At 40.3% G+C, this 24,519-nt stretch overlaps 1 protein-coding gene across 1 annotated transcript in view; it reads left to right on the forward strand.

Moving 5' to 3' along the window:
- Nucleotides 1-513: 513 nt before the first annotated feature.
- LOC142722371 (gastrula zinc finger protein XlCGF66.1-like) overlaps nucleotides 514-24,519 on the forward strand; it is a 32,600-nt gene continuing 8,594 nt past the window's right edge. Inside the window, exons 1-3 of the mRNA XM_075848875.1 lie at nucleotides 514-590; nucleotides 1,064-1,231; nucleotides 1,316-1,439. Of these exons, the coding sequence (XP_075704990.1) occupies nucleotides 534-590; nucleotides 1,064-1,231; nucleotides 1,316-1,439 (349 nt within the window). The 5' untranslated portion in view covers nucleotides 514-533. The remainder of the gene's footprint in view (nucleotides 591-1,063; nucleotides 1,232-1,315; nucleotides 1,440-24,519) is intronic.

Consider the following 24,519-nt stretch of genomic DNA (forward strand, 5'->3'; position numbering starts at 1 on the left):
TACTATAATAATTAAGAATTTTAGATGTCTCTGAAGATCCAGGATCTCTGAGGTAACTTCTAATATCTGTAAAAACTTATATTAGGGGTGTATTCATTCATAAAGGGCATCTGTCACATTGACCACCCGTCTGATCTGTTGGCAGCAGATTATATAGCAGGAGGACCTGAGCAGATTGTGCCTCTCCATTCACTTCTATAGGAGTTACAGGAACTGCCTAACAAGGCCACCCAGAGGTGGAGCCGCATCTATCAGACATTCCTGGCTTATCCTGGGGAGAAATGTCCGTGTTGAGAATACCCCTTTATTCCATGTGGTGACGGCTCTGAGAAGATGTTCCTCTCAATGATGAATAAGTGAGGTTCTGTATGTCACACATGATGATGTCCCCTGTATGATCTCCATCTTCTCCTTTCTTCATAAAGACGTCTGCAGTACTAGATCCTCCAGTTCCTCCAGTTTTCTCATCTTCTCCTCCACAACGTTCCTTCTCCTGAATAAACCCACCAAGGATGGACAAGGACAGGAATGAGATGAGCAGAAGAATATTAGACTTCACCTTGGAGATCATCTACCTGTTGAGCAGAGAGGTAAACTTTTCTACATTATAGAACAAGTCACACATAGGGAAGAGACAATACATAATAGGAAGAATCCAGTGTCCTGTATAACAGCGTCCAGACCTTCCAAGTGACGTCAAGAAGCTGCAGATCAGCCACCAATATGGTCAGTTATGTGTCATGTCACCAATGCAGCAATAGTGATGTTGTAGAGCAATGAGAATGACCAGGAACCAGGAGGATCAGGATGACCTCTATATAGAAACATAGAAGATGACGGCAGGAGGAGAGCACATGGTCCATCTAGTCCCCCCCCCCCCCAATATTATTTCCTTTTTAGTTTTGGCCTCGTTCTATTTTCTCAATGTCTTTTTGTAGGTGAGGTCTCCAGTATTACAGATGTGGGGTCACTAGAGCTCTATACAGCGGGGTCACAATCTCCCTCTTTCTACTGAGGGGGGAATACTGTGTTCAGTTCTCTAAGTGTCTCTCTCCATACACAGGAGTACACAATAGTGAAGAAGACATCGTGTGACTGTACGACTCCCATCATCCATGAGTCAGGAGGATGGAGCAGTAGTCCCATCACAGAGCCTCCCCCTCACTCCCGGATACATGAGAAGAAGATCTTAGAACTGATCTACAAGATGACTGAGCTGCTGACTGGAGAGGTGACACTGCTGGGAATGCTGGGAAATTCTCCAGTAACAGCACTGGAGGTGTCTGGGTAATGACTGTATCATTGTGTGTGTCAGGTTCCTATAAGGTGTCAGGATGTCACTGTCTATCTCTCCATGGAGGAGTGGGAGTATCTAGAAGGACACAAGGATCGGTACGAGGAGGTCATGATGGAGGACTACCGGCCCCGCACATCACAAGGTGAGAAGAGACAGATATATATTGGCATTACTGTGGGCACAGGCTGGACTGGCGGTCATGTTGAGGCCTTAATAGCGTCATGTGCAGCACATATACACGTGTGTACAATGACATGTAATGTAGGAGCTCCACAATTTCGGCTCCTTTTACATGACATTAGATCCCTGTGTTTCGTGCTGCCGGCTGCTCATAACTCTGCATTACAGGTCACATTACATTGTACAGCGCTGGCGGCCGTTCTGGATACGGGAGTCATGAAGACGGGCAGGACGCGCTGTCTCCTAATGCAGAGTTATGGGCAGCCGGCAGCGAGGACTATGGGCAGTCTGTGCTGTAGTCAGAAGTAAACCTGGTAATACAAGTCATGTAGAAAGACGATTATCGGCACACTCCGGCAGTATAATAGTTTCCTATATAATGTCAGTATAATCGGAGGTTCTCTTTAATATTACAAGTTATGGGCACTAGATTCTGGAGATGGGACGCTGATCCAGGGATTTATTCTGATTTCCAGATTTGCAGTCGGGGAGGAGTTTTCCCCTAATGAGACAATTGTCATCCACCTCATGGGGGTTTTATCTTCCTCTGGATCAACACGGTCGGATTATAGGTTGGTCTTGATGGACTTGTGTCTTTTTTCATCCTTAGTAACTGTAACACAGAATGTATGAAGCTAAATTTACCTCTAATATAAAGTACAACGTGTTCTGAAAAAACAATCTCACAATGTCTTGGATAAGTAAAATCTTATTCCCACTTATGATACGTCTACACATGGCGTAAACACGGCGGAACGTCCAAAACTCATTTTTGGCGCGACGTGTAGATGAGATTTGTTAAAATCTCATCCTCATTGCTACTACTGTAATACGCTGCAGATTTTCTCGCAATTAAATACTTTGCAGAAAATCTGCATCTTATCAGCCCCGTGTGCACATACCCTTAAAGTAACACGTCAGATTTGAGAAATGGTTCTCTTAAACAGGTCAAAAATAGGCCATGGATTCCACTCCCAGAGGAGTCCCTGATATCACTGTCCATATATGGACAGAGACGTCAGGGGCTCCCTCTAGAAGCACAATTTCCAGCCAAGTTGACGGTAACGCTCTGGCAAATGATTCCGCTCCTAGAGGGAGCTTCAGTGGCGCTATCTACAGGGGATGAGGTGCTATCTGCAGGGGTTTGGCATAAGTTTGATTAAACTAAGGGGGAGATGTGCCGGCACTTGTGGAGAGAGCCGGTGGACAGGAAAGTACAACCCTGTTCTATTCTGCCAATATTTATTTATGTGACACCTGCCCAGGGCATCAGGAGTTGGAAAGTATATAGCCATGTCGTGAAGGGGTTAATTAATATGTATAGAAAATATTGCCTACAGAGGTGTACACAGCCTTTAAGAGGCTAATAAGCAAGTGACACCCAGACCATTTTTGGTTGCAGGTAACTAAATAGAGGCGTCCTGTGTCCCGCCACGTTCATGTGTATCCGCGTCCACAGAGGGCAGATACAGGTAAATACTATGGTGGAGCAGGGAGCCAGTTACGCCCCGCCGTTCGCTCTGGTAGGGCACAGTCTCCTTTAGGCCTGTGGCTTACAAGGTGCAGGGACCTCGACACCGGTAGTGAGGACCTCAACATTGTAATTCCAGCTCTGATCAGTAAACATAGAAGTGTTCGGGTACTAATCAGTCTCAACCGGCAGGGATAATACGCTGAGTTCGTACGAAAGGAATCACACCACACAAAGTCTGGTATAAAGCTCCTCACTCAGCATCAGGAGAGGCGTCACTGATTTATTAGACACATTTGTTCTATATCCCCTTTCTCCTGGGGGTGGGTACATGTTATCACACTTTTATAAAAGCACGTATCACTGTAAGCCTCTTGTTACTTTGTGTCATCCTTGGATAGGTTCACCCTTATCTGGTCCTTTAGATATGTCTTCATAGTTCATAGTTCGTTCATACCAGGAAGTGACTTGTTATTTTATTAGTGCGTAGTCCCTGTCCAGGGGCCATCTTGCCACGTATACTTATCTAATCCTATTACTATTGCTTGATCACAATTATGTACACAACTCTATAGTCTATATTTTATTAAAGAAAGAAAATTATTATAAACATTAACTTCTGTCCACTCCATCCTTCACAAGGGTATATGTAATATGTGAGGAGTACATCAGGGTATATGTAATATGTGAGGAGTACATCAGGATATATGTAATCTGTGAGGAGTACATAAGGGTATATGTAATCTGTGCGGAGTACATCAGGGTATACGTAAGATGTGAGGAGTACATCAGGATATATGTAATATGTGAGGAGTACATCAGGGTGTATGTAATATGTGAGGAGCATATCAGGGTATATGTAATATGTGAGGAGTACATCAGGGTATATGTAATATGTGAGGAGTACATCAGGGTATATGTAAGATGTGAGGAGTACATCAGGATATATGTAATATGTGAGGAGTACATCAGGGTGTATGTAATATGTGAGGAGCATATCAGGGTATATGTAATATGGGAGGAGTACATCAGGGTATATGTAATATGTGAGGAGTACATCAGGATATATGTAATATGTGAGGAGTACATCAGGGTGTATGTAATATGTGAGGAGCATATCAGGGTATATGTAATATGTGAGGAGTACATCAGGATATATGTAATATGTGAGGAGTACATCAGGGTATATGTAATCTGTGAGGAGTACATCAGGGTATATGTAATATGTGAGGAGTACATCAGGATATATGTAATATGTGAGGAGTACATCAGGGTATATGTAATATGTGCGGAGTACATTACTGTATATGTAATCTGTGAGGAGTACATCAGGGTATATGTAATATGTGAGGAGTACATCAGGGTATATGTAATCTGTGAGGAGTACGTCAGGGTATATGTAATCTGTGAGGAGTACGTCAGGGTATATGTAATCTGTGAGGAGTACGTCAGGGTATATGTAATATGTGAGGAGTACGTCAGGGTATATGTAATATGTGAGGAGTACATCAGGGTATATGTAATATGTGAGGAGTACATCAGGGTATATGTAATATGTGAGGAGTACATCAGGATATATGTAATATGTGAGGAGTACATCAGGGTATATGTAATATGTGCGGAGTACATTACTGTATATGTAATCTGTGAGGAGTACATCAGGGTATATGTAATATGTGAGGAGTACATCAGGGTATATGTAATATGTGAGTAGTACATCAGGGTATATGTAATATGTGAGGAGTAGATCAGGGTATATGTAATATGGGCGGGTACATCAGGGTATATGTAATATGTGAGGAGTACATCAGGGTATATGTAAGATGTGAGGAGTACATCAGGATATATGTAATATGTGAGGAGTACATCAGGGTGTATGTAATATGTGAGGAGTATATCAGGGTGTATGTAATATGGGAGGAGTACATCAGGGTATATGTAATATGGGAGGAGTACATCAGGGTATATGTAATATGTGAGGAGTACATCAGGATATATGTAATATGTGAGGAGTACATCAGGGTATATGTAATATGTGCGGAGTACATTACTGTATATGTAATCTGTGAGTAGTACATCAGGATATATGTAAAATGTGAGGAGTACATCAGGGTATTTGTAATATGTGAGGAGTACATCAGGGTATATGTAATATGTGAGGAGTACGTCAGGGTATATGTAATATGTGAGGAATACATCAGGGTATATGTAATATGTGAGGAGTACATCAGGGTATATGTAATCTGTGAGGAGTAAATCCGGGTATATGTAATCTGTGCGGAGTACATCAGGATATATGTAATCTGTGCGGAGTACATCAGGGTATATGTAAGATGTGCGGAGTACATCAGGGTATATGTAATATGTGAGGAGTACATCAGGGTATATGTAATATGTGAGGAGTACATCAGGATATATGTAATATGTGAGGAGTACATCAGGGTATATGTAATATGTGAGGAGTACATCAGGGTATATGTAATATGTGAGGAGTACATCAGGGTATATGTAATATGTGAGGAGTACATCAGGGTATATGTAATATGTGAGGAGTACATCAGGATATATGTAATATGTGAGGAGTACATCAGGATATATGTAATATGTGAGGAGTACATCAGGATATATGTAATCTGTGAGGAGTACATCAGGGTATATGTAATCTGTGAGGAGTACATCAGTGTATATGTAATATGTGCGGAGTACATCAGGGTATATGTAATCTGTGAGGAGTACATCAGGGTATATGTAATATGTGAGGAGTACATCAGGGAATATGTAATATGTAAGGAGTACATCAGGGTATATGTAATCTGTGAGGAGTACATCAGGGTATATGTAATATGTGAGGAGTACATCAGGATATATGTAAGATGTGAGGAGTACATCAGGGTATATGTAATCTGTGAGGAGTACATCAGGGTATATGTAATATGTGAGGAGTACATCAGGGTATATGTAATATGTGAGGAGTACATCAGGGTATATGTAATATGTGAGGAGTACATCAGGGTATATGTAATATGTGAGGAGTACATCAGGGTATATGTAATCTGTGAGGAGTACATCCGGGTATATGTAATATGAGAGGAGTACATCAGGGTATATGTAATATGTGCGGAGTACATCAGGATATATGTAAACTGTGAGGAGTACATCAGGATATATGTAATCTTTGAGGAGTACATCAGGGTATATGTAATATGTGAGGAGTACATCAGGGTATATGTAATATGTGAGGAGTACATCAGGGTATATGTAATCTGTGAGGAGTACATCAGGGTATATGTAATATGTGAGGAGTACATCAGGGTATATGTAATATGTGAGGAGTACATCAGGATATATGTAAGATGTGAGGAGTACATCAGGGTATATGTAATATGTGAGGAGTACATCAGGGTATATGTAATCTGTGAGGAGTACATCCGGGTATATGTAATATGTGAGGAGTACATCAGGGTATATGTAATATGTGCGGAGTACATCAGGATATATGTAAACTGTGAGGAGTACATCAGGATATATGTAATCTTTGAGGAGTACATCAGGGTATATGTAATATGTGAGGAGTACATCAGGGTATATGTAATCTGTGAGGAGTACATCCGGGTATATGTAATATGTGAGGAGTACATCCGGGTATATGTAATATGTGAGGAGTACATCAGGGTATATGTAATATGTGCGGAGTACATCAGGGAATATGTAATATGTGAGGAGTACATCAGGGTATATGTAATATGTGAGGAGTACATCAGGATATATGTAATATGTGAGGAGTACATCAGGGTATATGTAATATGTGCGGAGTACATTACTGTATATGTAATCTGTGAGGAGTACATCAGGGTATATGTAATATGTGAGGAGTACATCAGGGTATATGTAATCTGTGAGGAGTACGTCAGGGTATATGTAATCTGTGAGGAGTACGTCAGGGTATATGTAATCTGTGAGGAGTACGTCAGGGTATATGTAATCTGTGAGGAGTACGTCAGGGTATATGTAATATGTGAGGAGTACGTCAGGGTATATGTAATATGTGAGGAGTACGTCAGGGTATATGTAATATGTGAGGAGTACATCAGGATATATGTAATCTGTGAGGAGTACATCAGGATATATGTAATCTGTGAGGAGTACATCAGGATATATGTAATATGTGAGGAGTACATCAGGATATATGTAATATGTGAGTAGTACATCAGGGTATATGTAATATGTGAGGAGTACATCAGGGTATATGTAATATGTGAGGAGTAGATCAGGGTATATGTAATATGGGCGGGTACATCAGGGTATATGTAATATGTGAGGAGTACATCAGGGTATATGTAAGATGTGAGGAGTACATCAGGATATATGTAATATGTGAGGAGTACATCAGGGTGTATGTAATATGTGAGGAGTATATCAGGGTATATGTAATATGGGAGGAGTACATCAGGGTATATGTAATATGGGAGGAGTACATCAGGGTATATGTAATATGTGAGGAGTACATCAGGATATATGTAATATGTGAGGAGTACATCAGGGTATATGTAATATGTGCGGAGTACATTACTGTATATGTAATCTGTGAGTTGTACATCAGGGTATTTGTAATATGTGAGGAGTACATCAGGGTATTTGTAATATGTGAGGAGTACATCAGGGTATATGTAATATGTGAGGAGTACATCAGGGTATATGTAATATGTGAGGAATACATCAGGGTATATGTAATATGTGAGGAGTACATCAGGATATATGTAATATGTGAGGAGTACATCAGGATATATGTAATATGTGAGGAGTACATCAGGATATATGTAATCTGTGAGGAGTACATCAGGATATATGTAATCTGTGAGGAGTACATCAGGGTATATGTAATCTGTGAGGAGTACATCAGGGTATATGTAATCTGTGAGGAGTACATCCGGGTATATGTAATATGTGAGGAGTACATCAGGGTATATGTAATCTTTGAGGAGTACATCAGGGTATATGTAATATGTGAGGAGTACATCAGGGTATATGTAATCTGTGAGGAGTACATCCGGGTATATGTAATATGTGAGGAGTACATCCGGGTATATGTAATATGTGAGGAGTACATCAGGGTATATGTAATATGTGCGGAGTACATCAGGGAATATGTAATATGTGAGGAGTACATCAGGGTATATGTAATATGTGAGGAGTACATCAGGATATATGTAAGATGTGAGGAGTACATCAGGGTATATGTAATCTGTGAGGAGTACATCAGGGTATATGTAATATGTGAGGAGTACATCAGGGTATATGTAATATGTGAGGAGTACATCAGGGTATATGTAATATGTGAGGAGTACATCAGGGTATATGTAATATGTGAGGAGTACATCAGGGTATATGTAATATGTGAGGAGTACATCAGGGTATATGTAAGATGTGAGGAGTACATCAGGGTATATGTAATATGTGAGGAGTACATCCGGGTATATGTAATCTGTGAGGAGTACATCCGGGTATATGTAATATGTGAGGAGTACATCAGGGTATATGTAATATGTGCGGAGTACATCAGGATATATGTAATCTGTGAGGAGTACATCAGGGTATATGTAATATGTGAGGAGTACATCAGGGTATATGTAAGCTGTGAGGAGTACATCAGGGTAAATATAAGCTGTGAGGAGTACATCAGGATATATGTAATCTGTGAGGAGTACATCAGGGTATATGTAATATGTGAGGAGTACATCAGTGTATATGTAATATGTGAGGAGTACATCAGGGTATATGTAATATGTGAGGAGTACATCAGGGTATATGTAAGATGTGAGGAGTACATCAGGGTATATGTAATATGTGAGGAGTACATCAGGGTATATGTAATATGGGCGGGTACATCAGGGTATATGTAATATGTGAGGAGTACATCAGGATATATGTAATATGTGAGGAGTACATCAGGGTATATGTAATATGTGAGGAGTACATCAGGATATATGTAATCTGTGAGGAGTACATCAGGATATATGTAATATGTGAGTAGTACATCAGGATATATGTAATCTGTGAGGAGTACATCAGGGTATATGTAATCTGTGAGGAGTACATCAGGGTATATGTAATCTGTGAGGAGTACATCAGGGTATATGTAATATGTGAGGAGTACATCAGGGAATATGTAATATGTGAGGAGTACATCAGGGTATATGTAATCTGTGAGGAGTACATCAGGGTATATGTAATATGTGAGGAGTACATCAGGATATATGTAAGATGTGAGGAGTACATCAGGGTATATGTAATCTGTGAGGAGTACATCAGGGTATATCTAATATGTGAGGAGTACATCAGGATATATGTAATATGTGAGGAGTACATCAGGGTATATGTAATATGTGAGGAGTACATCAGGGTATATGTAAGCTGTGAGGAGTACATCAGGGTAAATGTAAGCTGTGAGGAGTACATCAGGATATATGTAATCTGTGAGGAGTACATCAGGGTATATGTAATATGTGAGGAGTACATCAGGGTATATGTAATATGTGAGGAGTACATCAGGGTATATGTAATATGTGAGGAGTACATCAGGGTATATGTAATATGGGCGGGTACATCAGGGTATATGTAATATGTGAGGAGTACATCAGGATATATGTAAGCTGTGAGGAGTACATCAGGGTATATGTAATATGTGAGGAGTACATCAGGGTATATGTAATATGTGAGGAGTACATCAGGGTATATGTAATATGTGAGGAGTACATCAGGGTATATGTAATCTGTGAGGAGTACATCAGGGTATATGTAATATGTGAGGAGTACATCAGGGTATATGTAATATGTGAGGAGTACATCAGGGTATATGTAATATGGGCGGGTACATCAGGGTATATGTAATATGTGAGGAGTACATCAGGGTATATGTAAGATGTGAGGAGTACATCAGGATATATGTAATATGTGAGGAGTACATCAGGGTGTATGTAATATGTGAGGAGTATATCAGGGTATATGTAATATGGGAGGAGTACATCAGGGTATATGTAATATGTGAGGAGTACATCAGGGTATATGTAATATGTGAGGAGTACATCAGGGCGGGTACATCAGGGTATATGTAATATGGGAGGAGTACATCAGGATATATGTAAGCTGTGAGGAGTACATCAGGGTATATGTAATATGTGAGGAGTACATCAGGGTATATGTAATATGTGAGGAGTACATCAGGGTATATGTAATATGTGAGGAGTACATCAGGGTATATGTAATCTGTGAGGAGTACATCAGGGTATATGTAATATGTGAGGAGTACATCAGGGTATATGTAATATGTGAGGAGTACATCAGGGTATATGTAATATGGGCGGGTACATCAGGGTATATGTAATATGTGAGGAGTACATCAGGATATATGTAATCTGTGAGGAGTACATCAGGATATATGTAATATGTGAGGAGTACATCAGGATATATGTAATATGTGAGTAGTACATCAGGATATATGTAATCTGTGAGGAGTACATCAGGGTATATGTAATCTGTGAGGAGTACATCAGGGTATATGTAATCTGTGAGGAGTACATCAGGGTATATGTAATATGTGAGGAGTACATCAGGGAATATGTAATATGTGAGGAGTACATCAGGGTATATGTAATCTGTGAGGAGTACATCAGGGTATATGTAATATGTGAGGAGTACATCAGGATATATGTAAGATGTGAGGAGTACATCAGGGTATATGTAATCTGTGAGGAGTACATCAGGGTATATCTAATATGTGAGGAGTACATCAGGATATATGTAAGATGTGAGGAGTACATCAGGGTATATGTAATCTGTGAGGAGTACATCAGGGTATATGTAATATGTGAGGAGTACATCAGGGTATATGTAATATGTGAGGAGTACATCAGGGTATATGTAATATGTGAGGAGTACACAGGGTATATGTAATATGTGAGGAATACATCAGGATATATGTAAGACGTGAGGAGTACATCAGGGTATATGTAATATGTGAGGAGTACATCAGGGTGTATGTAATATGTGAGGAGTATATCAGGGTATATGTAATATGGGAGGAGTACATCAGGGTATATGTAATATGTGAGGAGTACATCAGGATATATGTAATATGTGAGGAGTACATCAAGGTATATGTAATATGTGCGGAGTACATTACTGTATATGTAATCTGAGGAGTACATCAGGGTATTTGTAATATGTGAGGAGTACATCAGGGTATATGTAATATGTGAGGAGTACATCAGGGTATATGTAATATGTGAGGAATACATCAGGGTATATGTAATATGTGAGGAGTACATCAGGGTATATGTAATCTGTGAGGAGTAAATCCGGGTATATGTAATCTGTGCGGAGTACATCAGGATATATGTAATCTGTGCGGAGTACATCAGGGTATATGTAATATGTGAGGAGTACATCAGGGTATATGTAATATGTGAGGAGTACATCAGGGTATATGTAATATGTGAGGAGTACATCAGGATATATGTAATATGTGAGGAGTACATCAGGATATATGTAATATGTGAGGAGTACATCAGGATATATGTAATCTGTGAGGAGTACATCAGGGTATATGTAATCTGTGAGGAGTACATCAGGGTATATGTAATCTGTGAGGAGTACATCAGGATATATGTAAGATGTGAGGAGTAAATCAGGGTATATGTAATCTGTGAGGAGTACATCAGGGTATATGTAATATGTGAGGAGTACATCAGGGTATATGTAATATGTGAGGAGTACATCAGGGTATATGTAATATGTGAGGAGTACATCAGGGTATATGTAATATGTGAGGAGTACATCAGGATATATGTAAGATGTGAGGAGTACATCAGGGTATATGTAATATGTGAGGAGTACATCAGGGTATATGTAATATGGGCGGGTACATCAGGGTATATGTAATATGTGAGGAGTACATCAGGGTATATGTAATATGTGAGGAGTACATCAGGGTATATGTAATATGTGAGGAGTACATCAGAATATATGTAAGATGTGAGGAGTACATCAGGGTATATGTAATATGTGAGGAGTACATCAGGGTATATGTAATATGGGCGGGTACATCAGGGTATATGTAATATGTGAGGAGTACATCAGGGTATATGTAAGATGTGAGGAGTACATCAGGATATATGTAATATGTGAGGAGTACATCAGGGTGTATGTAATATGTGAGGAGTATATCAGGGTATATGTAATATGGGAGGAGTACATCAGGGTATATGTAATATGTGAGGAGTACATCAGGATATATGTAATATGTGAGGAGTACATCAAGGTATATGTAATATGTGCGGAGTACATTACTGTATATGTAATCTGTGAGGAGTACATCAGGGTATTTGTAATATGTGAGGAGTACATCAGGGTATATGTAATATGTGAGGAGTACATCAGGGTATATGTAATATGTGAGGAATACATCAGGGTATATGTAATATGTGAGGAGTACATCAGGGTATATGTAATCTGTGAGGAGTAAATCCGGGTATATGTAATCTGTGCGGAGTACATCAGGATATATGTAATCTGTGCGGAGTACATCAGGGTATATGTAATATGTGAGGAGTACATCAGGGTATATGTAATATGTGAGGAGTACATCAGGGTATATGTAATATGTGAGGAGTACATCAGGGTATATGTAATATGTGAGGAGTACATCAGGATATATGTAATCTGTGAGGAGTACATCAGGGTATATGTAATCTGTGAGGAGTACATCAGGGTATATGTAATCTGTGAGGAGTACATCAGGGTATATGTAATATGTGAGGAGTACATCAGGGAATATGTAATATGTGAGGAGTACATCAGGGTATATGTAATCTGTGAGGAGTACATCAGGGTATATGTAATCTGTGAGGAGTACATCAGGGTATATGTAATCTGTGAGGAGTATATCAGGGTATATGTAATCTGTGAGGAGTACATCAGGGTATATGTAAGATGTGAGGAGTACATCAGGGTATATGTAATCTGTGAGGAGTACATCCGGGTATATGTAATATGTGAGGAGTACATCAGGGTATATGTAATATGTGCGGAGTACATCAGGATATATGTAAACTGTGAGGAGTACATCAGGATATATGTAATCTTTGAGGAGTACATCAGGGTATATGTAATCTGTGAGGAGTACATCAGGGTATATGTAATATGTGAGGAGTACATCAGGGTATATGTAATATGGGCGGGTACATACCCTGATGTACTCCTCACAGATTACATATACCCTGATGTACTCCTCACAGATTACATATACCCTGATGTACTCCTCACAGATTACATATATCCTGATGTACTCCTCACATATTACATATATCCTGATGTACTCCTCACAGATTACATATACCCTGATGTACTCCTCACAGATTACATATACCCTGATTTACTCCTCACAGATTACATATACCCTGATGTACTCCGCACAGATTACATATACCCTGATGTACTCCTCACAGATTACATATACCCTGATGTACTCCTCACAGCTTACATATATCCTGATGCACTCCTCACATCTTATATACCCTGATGTATTCCTCACATAGTACATATACCATGATGTACTCCTCACATATTACATATACCCTGATGTACTCCTCACATATTACATATACCCTGATGTACTCCTCACAGATTACATATACCCTGATGTACTCCGCACAGCTTAAATATACCCTGATGTACTCCTCACATATTACATATACCCTGATGTACTCCTCACAGATTACATATACCCTGATGTACTCCTCACATATTACATATACCCTGATGTACTCCTCACAGATTACATATACCCTGATGTACTCCTCACAGATTACATATACCCTGATGTACTCCTCACATCTTACATATACCCTGATGTACTCCTCACAGATTACATATACCCTGATGTACTCCTCACAGATTACATATACCCTGATGTACTCCTCACAGATTACATATACCCTGATTTACTCCTCACAGATTACATATACCCTGATTTACTCCTCACAGATTACATATACCCTGATGTACTCCTCACAGATTACATACACCCTGATGTACTCCTCGCATATTACATACACCCTGATGTACTCCTCACAGATTACATACATCCTGATGTACTCCTCACATATTACATATACCCTGATGTACTCCTCACAGATTACATATATCCTGATGTACTCCTCACATATTACATATACCCTGATGTACTCCTCACATATTACATATACCCTGATGTACTCCTCACATATTACATATATCCTGATGTACTCTTCACATATTACATACACCCTGATGTACTCCTCACATATTACATATACACTGATGTACTCCTCACATATTACATATACACTGATGTACTCCTCACAGATTACATATACCCTGATGTACTCCTCACAGATTACATATACCCTGATGTACTCCTCACAGATTACATATACCCTGATGTACTCCTCACATATTACATATACCCTGATGTACTCCTCACATATTACATATACCCTGATGTACTCCTCACAGATTACATATACCCTGATGTACTCCTCACAGATTACATATACCCTGATGTACTCCTCACAGATTACATATACCCTGATGTACTCCTCACATATTACATATATCCTGATGTACTCCTCACATATTACATATACCCTGATGTACTCCTCACATATTACATATATCCTGATGTACTCCTCACATATTACATATACCCTGATGTACTCCTCACATATTACATATACCCTGATGTACTCCACCCAGCTTACATATACCCTGATGTATTCCTCACATATTACATATACCCTGATGTACTCCTCACATATTACATATACCCTGATGTACTCCTCACAGATTACATATACCATGATGTACTCCTCACATATTACATATACCCTGATGTACTCCTCACATATTACATATACCCTGATGTACTCCTCACAGATTACATATACCCTGATGTATTCCTCACATATTACATATACCCTGATGTACTCCTCACATATTACATATACCCTGATGTACTCCTCACAGATTACATATACCCTGATGTACTCCTCACATATTACATATACCCTGATGTACTCCTCACATATTACATATACCCTGATGTACTCCTCACAGATTACATATATCCTGATGTACTCCTCACATATTACATATACCCTCATGTACTCCTCACAGATTACATATATCCTGATGTACTCCTCACATATTACATATATCCTGATGTACTCCTCACATATTACATATACCCTGATGTACTCCTCACATCTTACATATACCCTGATGTACTCCTCACAGATTACATATACCCTGATGTACTCCTCACATATTACATATATCCTGATGTACTCCTCACATATTACATATACCCTGATGTACTCCTCACATCTTACATATACCCTGATGTACTCCTCACAGATTACATATACCCTGATGTACTCCTTACATATTACATGTACCCTGATGTACTCCTCACATATTACATATACCCTGATGTACTCCTCACATATTACATATACCCTGATGTATTCCTCACATATTACATATACCCTGATGTACTCCTCACATATTACATATATCCTGATGTACTCCTCACAGATTACATATACCCTGATGTACTCCTCCATATTACATATACCCTGATGTACTCCTCACATATTACATATACCCTGATATACTCCTCACAGATTACATATATCCTGATGTACTCCTCACAGATTACATATCCTGATGTACTCCGCACATATTACATATACCCTGATGTACTCCTCACATATTACATATACCCTGATGTACTCCTCACAGATTACATATAGCCTGATATACTCCTCACAGATTACATATACCCTGATGTACTCCTCACAGATTACATATACCCTGATGTACTCCTCACAGATTACATATACCCTGATGTACTCCTCACATATTACATATACCCTGATGTACTCCTCACATATTACATATACCCTGATGTACTCCTCACAGATTAGATATACCCTGATGTATTCCTCACATATTACATATACCCTGATGTACTCCTCACAGATTACATATACCCTGATATACTCCTCACAGATTACATATACCCTGATGTACTCCTCACATATTACATATATCCTGATGTACTCCTCACAGATTACATATACCCTGATATACTCCTCACAGATTACATATACCCTGATGTACTCCTCACATATTACATATACCCTGATGTACTCCTCACAGATTACATATACCCTGATGTACTCCTCACATACTACATATACCCTGATGTACTCCTCACAGATTACATATACCCTGATGTACTCCTCACAGATTACATATATCCTGATGTACTCCTCACATATTACATATACCCTGATGTACTCCTCACATATTACATATACCCTGATGTACTCGTCACAGATTACATATTCCCTGATGTACTCCTCACATATTACATACACCCTGATGTACTCCTCACATATTACATATACCCTGATGTACTCCTCACATATTACATATACCCTGATGTACTCGTCACAGATTACATATTCCCTGATGTACTCCTCACATATTACATACACCCTGATGTACTCCTCACATATTACATATACCCTGATGTACTCCTCACATATTACATATACCCTGATGTACTCCTTGTTATCGTTTCTTTCTTTTTGAATATAAAGAAATTTTGAGCTAAAACTACTTTTTATTTCCACTGCTCAATTCTAATACAATCGATGTAACACCTGTGGGGTCAAAATGCTCACTGCGGCCCTAAATGCTCACCCTGAGGGGTGTAGAATCCAAAATGGGGTCATTTGGGGAGGGTCTCCATACCTCCCAACAGTCCCAGATTCCAGGTGGTGTCCCGATCGGCCGCTGGCATGTCCCGGTGTCAACTACATCTACGTTCTCAGGACACAGATCAGGGCCACCGTACACACATGGTCGAACCGGGCAAATGCCGGGGCCCCCTGCTCTTATAGGAGGGTCCACTCAGCTGACGGGTGCTTTATGCTGCCCAGCTCAATTTCACTTTGCACAAACTGGGGGTCTTCCATATTTGTTCTCCCGTTTCTGCCGCCGCGTGAGTTGCTCCGCAAAGAGTCCAATAAGTCACATGGCACACTAGGGCCACATATGTCATATCACTAAACACTGCAGAATCGGGGTAATAAATATTGAGCTGTGATTCTCTGTTATCATCTGCTGTGTTAGTGAAATAAAGGAATAAAATGATATCTGCAGAATAAGAGAAACATTCGGACATTTCACCCCCACTTTTTATGGGGGGGGGGGGGTAATATATTGTCCCTTGTTGGCATTACTTTATCTGTCCTTCTGTTTTATGTCGTTAGAAAATGTATAAATTTACCAGCAATTGTTTATATTTTCAAGAAAAATTCCAAAAAGCCTCCAGACAGATACAGAGTGATATATTCTGCAGATTATTACACCACTGACCTCTCTACAGATCTGCAGAACATTGCTCTGTCCTCTCCACCTCCTGACAGATACAGAGTGATATATTCTGCAGATTATTACACCACTGACCTCTCTACAGATCTGCAGAACATTGCTCTGTCCTCTCCACCTCCTGACAGATACAGAGTGATATATTCTGCAGATTATTACACCACTGACCTCTCTACAGATCTGCAGAACATTGCTCTGTCCTCTACTGACAGATACAGAGTGATATATTCTGCAGATTATTACACCACTGACCTCTCTACAGATCTGCAGAACATTGCTCTGTCCTCTCCACCTCCTGACAGATACATAGTGATATATTCTACAGATTATTACACCACTGACCTCTCTACAGATCTGCAGAACATTGCTCTGTCCTCTACTGACAGATACAGAGTGATATATTCTGCAGATTATTACACCACTGACCTCTCTAGAGATCTGCAGAACATTGCTCTGTCCTCTACTGACAGATACATAGTGATATATTCTGCAGATTATTACACCACTGACCTCTCTACAGATCTGCAGAACATTGCTCTGTCCTCTCCACCTCCTGACAGATACAGAGTGATATATTCTGCAGATTATTACACCACTGACCTCTCTACAGATCTGCAGAACATTGCTCTGTCCTCTACTGACAGATACAGAGTGATATATTCTGCAGATTATTACACCACTGACCTCTCTACAGATCTGCAGAACATTGCTCTGTCCTCTCCACCTCCTGACAGATACAGAGTGATATATTCTGCAGATTATTACACCACTGACCTCTCTACAGATCTGCAGAACATTGCTCTGTCCTCTACTGACAGATACAGAGTGATATATTCTGCAGATTATTACACCACTGACCTCTCTACAGATCTGCAGAACATTGCTCTGTCCTCTCCACCTCCTGACAGATACATAGTGATATATTCTGCAGATTATTACACCACTGACCTCTCTACAGATCTGCAGAACATTGCTCTGTCCTCTACTGACAGATACAGAGTGATATATTCTGCAGATTATTACACCACTGACCTCTCTACAGATCTGCAGAACATTGCTCTGTCCTCTACTGACAGATACAGAGTGATGTATTCTGCAGATTATTACACCACTGACCTCTCTACAGATCTGCAGAACATTGCTCTGTCCTCTACTGACAGATACAGAGTGATATATTCTGCAGATTATTACACCACTGACCTCTCTACAGATCTGCAGAACATTGCTCTGTCCTCTCCACCTCCAGACAGATACATAGTGATATATTCTGCAGATTATTACACCACTGACCTCTCTACAGATCTGCAGAACATTGCTCTGTCCTCTCCACCTCCTGACAGATACATAGTGATGTATTCTGCAGATTATTACACCACTGACCTCTCTACAGATCTGCAGAACATTGCTCCTGTATCACATGACAGATATATGGTGATATATTCTGCAGATTATTACACCACTGACCTCTCTAGAGATCTGCAGAACATTGCTCTGTCCTCTCCACCTCCTGACATATACATAGTGATATATTCTGCAGATTATTACACCACTGACCTCTCTACAGATCTGCAGAACATTGCTCCTGTATCACATGACAGATACAGAGTGATATATTATGCAGATTATTACACCACTGTCCTCTCTAGAGATCTGCAGAACATTGCTCTGTCCTCTCCACCTCCTGACAGATACATAGTGATATATTCTGCAGATTATTACACCACTGACCTCTCTACAGATCTGCAGAACATTGCTCTGTTCTCTCCACCTACTGACAGATACATAGTGATATATTCTGCAGATTATTACACCACTGACCTCTCTACAGATCTGCAGAACATTGCTCTGTCCTCTACTGACAGATACATAGTGATATATTCTGCAGATTATTACACCACTGACCTCTCTAGATATCTGCAGAACATTGCTCTGTCCTCTCCACCTCCTGACAGATACAGAGTGATATATTCTGCAGATTATTACACCACTGACCTCTCTACAGATCTGCAGAACATTGCTCTGTCCTCTACTGACAGATACAGAGTGATATATTCTGCAGATTATTACACCACTGACCTCTCTACAGATCTGCAGAACATTGCTCTGTCCTCTACTGACAGATACATAGTGATATATTCTGCAGATTATTACACCACTGACCTCTCTAGATATCTGCAGAACATTGCTCTGTCCTCTACTGACAGATACATAGTGATATATTCTGCAGATTATTACACCACTGACCTCTCTACAGATCTGCAGAACATTGCTCTGTCCTCTACTGACAGATGCAGAGTGATATATTCTGCAGATTATTACACCACTGACCTCTCTACAGATCTGCAGAACATTGCTCTGTCCTCTCCACCTCCTGACAGATACATAGTGATATATTCTGCAGATTATTACACCACTGACCTCTCTACAGATCTGCAGAACATTGCTCTGTCCTCTACTGACAGATACAGAGTGATATATTCTGCAGATTATTACACCACTGACCTCTCTACAGATCTGCAGAACATTGCTCTGTCCTCTACTGACAGATACATAGTGATATATTCTGCAGATTATTACACCACTGACCTCTCTACAGATCTGCAGAACATTGCTCTGTCCTCTACTGACAGATACAGAGTGATATATTATGCAGATTATTACACCACTGTCCTCTCTAGAGATCTGCAGAACATTGCTCTGTCCTCTCCACCTCCTGACAGATACATAGTGATATATTCTGCAGATTATTACACCACTGACCTCTCTACAGATCTGCAGAACATTGCTCTGTTCTCTCCACCTACTGACAGATACATAGTGATATATTCTGCAGATTATTACACCACTGACCTCTCTACAGATCTGCAGAACATTGCTCTGTCCTCTACTGACAGATACATAGTGATATATTCTGCAGATTATTACACCACTGACCTCTCTAGATATCTGCAGAACATTGCTCTGTCCTCTCCACCTCCTGACAGATACAGAGTGATATATTCTGCAGATTATTACACCACTGACCTCTCTACAGATCTGCAGAACATTGCTCTGTCCTCTACTGACAGATACAGAGTGATATATTCTGCAGATTATTACACCACTGACCTCTCTACAGATCTGCAGAACATTGCTCTGTCCTCTACTGACAGATACATAGTGATATATTCTGCAGATTATTACACCACTGACCTCTCTAGATATCTGCAGAACATTGCTCTGTCCTCTACTGACAGATACATAGTGATATATTCTGCAGATTATTACACCACTGACCTCTCTACAGATCTGCAGAACATTGCTCTGTCCTCTACTGACAGATGCAGAGTGATATATTCTGCAGATTATTACACCACTGACCTCTCTACAGATCTGCAGAACATTGCTCTGTCCTCTCCACCTCCTGACAGATACATAGTGATATATTCTGCAGATTATTACACCACTGACCTCTCTACAGATCTGCAGAACATTGCTCTGTCCTCTACTGACAGATACAGAGTGATATATTCTGCAGATTATTACACCACTGACCTCTCTACAGATCTGCAGAACATTGCTCTGTCCTCTACTGACAGATACATAGTGATATATTCTGCAGATTATTACACCACTGACCTCTCTACAGATCTGCAGAACATTGCTCTGTCCTCTACTGACAGATACAGAGTGATATATTCTGCAGATTATTACACCACTGACCTCTCTACAGATCTGCAGAACATTGCTCTGTCCTCTACTGATAGATACAGTGATATATTCTGCAGATTATTACACCACTGACCTCTCTACAGATCTGCAGAACATTGCTCTGTCCTCTCCACCTCCTGACAGATACATAGTGATATATTCTGCAGATTATTACACCACTGACCTCTCTACAGATCTGCAGAACATTGCTCTGTCCTCTACTGACAGATACAGAGTGATATATTCTGCAGATTATTACACCACTGACCTCTCTACAGATCTGCAGAACATTGCTCTGTCCTCTACTGACAGATACAGAGTGATGTATTCTGCAGATTATTACACCACTGACCTCTCTACAGATCTGCAGAATATTGCTCTGTCCTCTACTGACAGATACAGAGTGATATATTCTGCAGATTATTACACCACTGACCTCTCTACAGATCTGCAGAACATTGCTCTGTCCTCTCCACCTCCAGACAGATACATAGTGATATATTCTGCAGATTATTACACCACTGACCTCTCTACAGATCTGCAGAACATTGCTCTGTCCTCTCCACCTCCTGACAGATACATAGTGATGTATTCTGCAGATTATTACACCACTGACCTCTCTACAGATCTGCAGAACATTGCTCCTGTATCACATGACAGATATATGGTGATATATTCTGCAGATTATTACACCACTGACCTCTCTAGAGATCTGCAGAACATTGCTCTGTCCTCTCCACCTCCTGACAGATACATAGTGATATATTCTGCAGATTATTACACCACTGACCTCTCTACAGATCTGCAGAACATTGCTCTGTTCTCTCCACCTACTGACAGATACATAGTGATATATTCTGCAGATTATTACACCACTGACCTCTCTACAGATCTGCAGAACATTGCTCTGTTCTCTCCACCTACTGACAGATACATAGTGATATATTCTGCAGATTATTACACCACTGACCTCTCTAGATATCTGCAGAGCATTGCTCTGTCCTCTCCACCTCCTGACAGATACAGAGTGATATATTCTGCAGATTATTACACCACTGACCTCTCTACAGATCTGCAGAACATTGCTCTGTCCTCTACTGACAGATACAGAGTGATATATTCTGCAGATTATTACACCACTGACCTCTCTACAGATCTGCAGAACATTGCTCTGTCCTCTACTGACAGATACATAGTGATATATTCTGCAGATTATTACACCACTGACCTCTCTAGATATCTGCAGAACATTGCTCTGTCCTCTACTGACAGATACATAGTGATATATTCTGCAGATTATTACACCACTGACCTCTCTACAGATCTGCAGAACATTGCTCTGTCCTCTACTGACAGATGCAGAGTGATATATTCTGCAGATTATTACACCACTGACCTCTCTACAGATCTGCAGAACATTGCTCTGTCCTCTACTGACAGATACATAGTGATATATTCTGCAGATTATTACACCACTGACCTCTCTACAGATCTGCAGAACATTGCTCTGTCCTCTCCACCTCCTGACAGATACAGAGTGATATATTCTGCAGATTATTACACCACTGACCTCTCTACAGATCTGCAGAACATTGCTCTGTCCTCTCCACCTCCTGACAGATACAGAGTGATATATTCTGCAGATTATTACACCACTGACCTCTCTACAGATCTGCAGAACATTGCTCTGTCCTCTACTGACAGATAGTGATATATTCTGCAGATTATTACACCACTGACCTCTCTACAGATCTGCAGAACATTGCTCTGTCCTTTACTGACAGATACATAGTGATATATCCTGCAGATTATTACACCACTGTCCTCTCTACAGATCTGCAGAACATTGCTCCTCTACTGACAGATACATAGTGATATATTCTGCAGATTATTACACCACTGACCTCTCTACAGATCTGCAGAACATTGCTCTGTCCTCTCCACCTCCTGACAGATACAGAGTGATATATTCTGCAGATTATTACACCACTGACCTGTCTACAGATCTGCAGAACATTGCTCTGTCCTCTCCACCTCCTGACAGATACATAGTGATATATTCTGCAGATTATTACACCACTGACCTCTACAGATCTGCAGAACATTGCTCTGTCCTCTACTGACAGATACAGAGTGATATATTCTGCAGATTATTACACCACTGACCTCTCTACAGATCTGCAGAACATTGCTCTGTCCTCTACTGACAGATACATAGTGATATATTCTGCAGAGTATTACACCACTGACCTCTCTACAGATCTGCAGAACATTGCTCTGTCCTCTACTGACAGATACAGAGTGATATATTCTGCAGATTATTACACCACTGACCTCTCTACAGATCTGCAGAACATTGCTCTGTCCTCTACTGACAGATACAGAGTGATATATTCTGCAGAGTATTACACCACTGACCTGTCTAGAGATCTGCAGAACATTGCTCTGTCCTCTACTGACAGATACAGAGTGATATATTCTGCAGATTATTACACCACTGACCTCTCTACAGATCTGCAGAACATTGCTCTGTCCTCTCCACCTCCTGACAGATACATAGTGATATATTCTGCAGAGTATTACACCACTGACCTCTCTAGAGATCTGCAGAACATTGCTCTGTCCTCTCCACCTCCTGACAGATACAGTGTGATATATTCTGCAGAGTATTACACCTATAACCTTCGGACCCCCATAGAACACAGGTTCCCTGGATAAATTCCCCAATCTAGAAATGAAAACACTAAAAATTGTAAAAATAAATCTGTTTATTATAGAATCTGGTAGAATTTCTGTGCGGTTTTCTGTGGCTCCGGCCCTTTAACATGCGATGATCGGTGAGATGAAGAGGGGGAGGGTCCTTCTTCACCCGTGGATATGGCCGCCAGTCCACCCTTACACAGCTCGATCCTGGATCAGAAGAAACCGGAAACTTTTTTCATATTTTTCAAAGTCGGATCCTAGAAAAGGAAAAAATACAAATAAGCAAAAAAATTCACAAAACCTTCACCACAAGGAGAAGATGAAGACGAGCGGAAGACGTCAGACTTACCGGATCTCGCGTCTGCTCATCACTGGAGGAGTCTTCATGGGAATTTCTGATGGTTTAGGTGGTAAAGACCACGATGTTGGGGTGACAACTGCAAAACAAATCAAATTCAGTGTCCAGGCGGCTGTAGAAGAGTCGTGAGGTGAGAAGATCATCAGTGGACGGCACTTACCTCACCTAAAGATGGTAAATGGGCCCCGAGCGGCAGATGGAAATAAGATGGCCGCTATCTCTCCCGGGGGTTGGGGGCCCTGATGGTAAATGGGCCCCAAGTGGCAGATGTTACTAAAATGGCCACTTTCTCTTTCGGGGGTTGGAGGCCCTGATGTTAATCGT

Source organism: Rhinoderma darwinii, unplaced genomic scaffold (assembly GCF_050947455.1).
Source record: "Rhinoderma darwinii isolate aRhiDar2 unplaced genomic scaffold, aRhiDar2.hap1 Scaffold_534, whole genome shotgun sequence".
In the NCBI taxonomy this organism is placed as follows: Eukaryota; Metazoa; Chordata; class Amphibia; order Anura; family Rhinodermatidae; genus Rhinoderma; species Rhinoderma darwinii.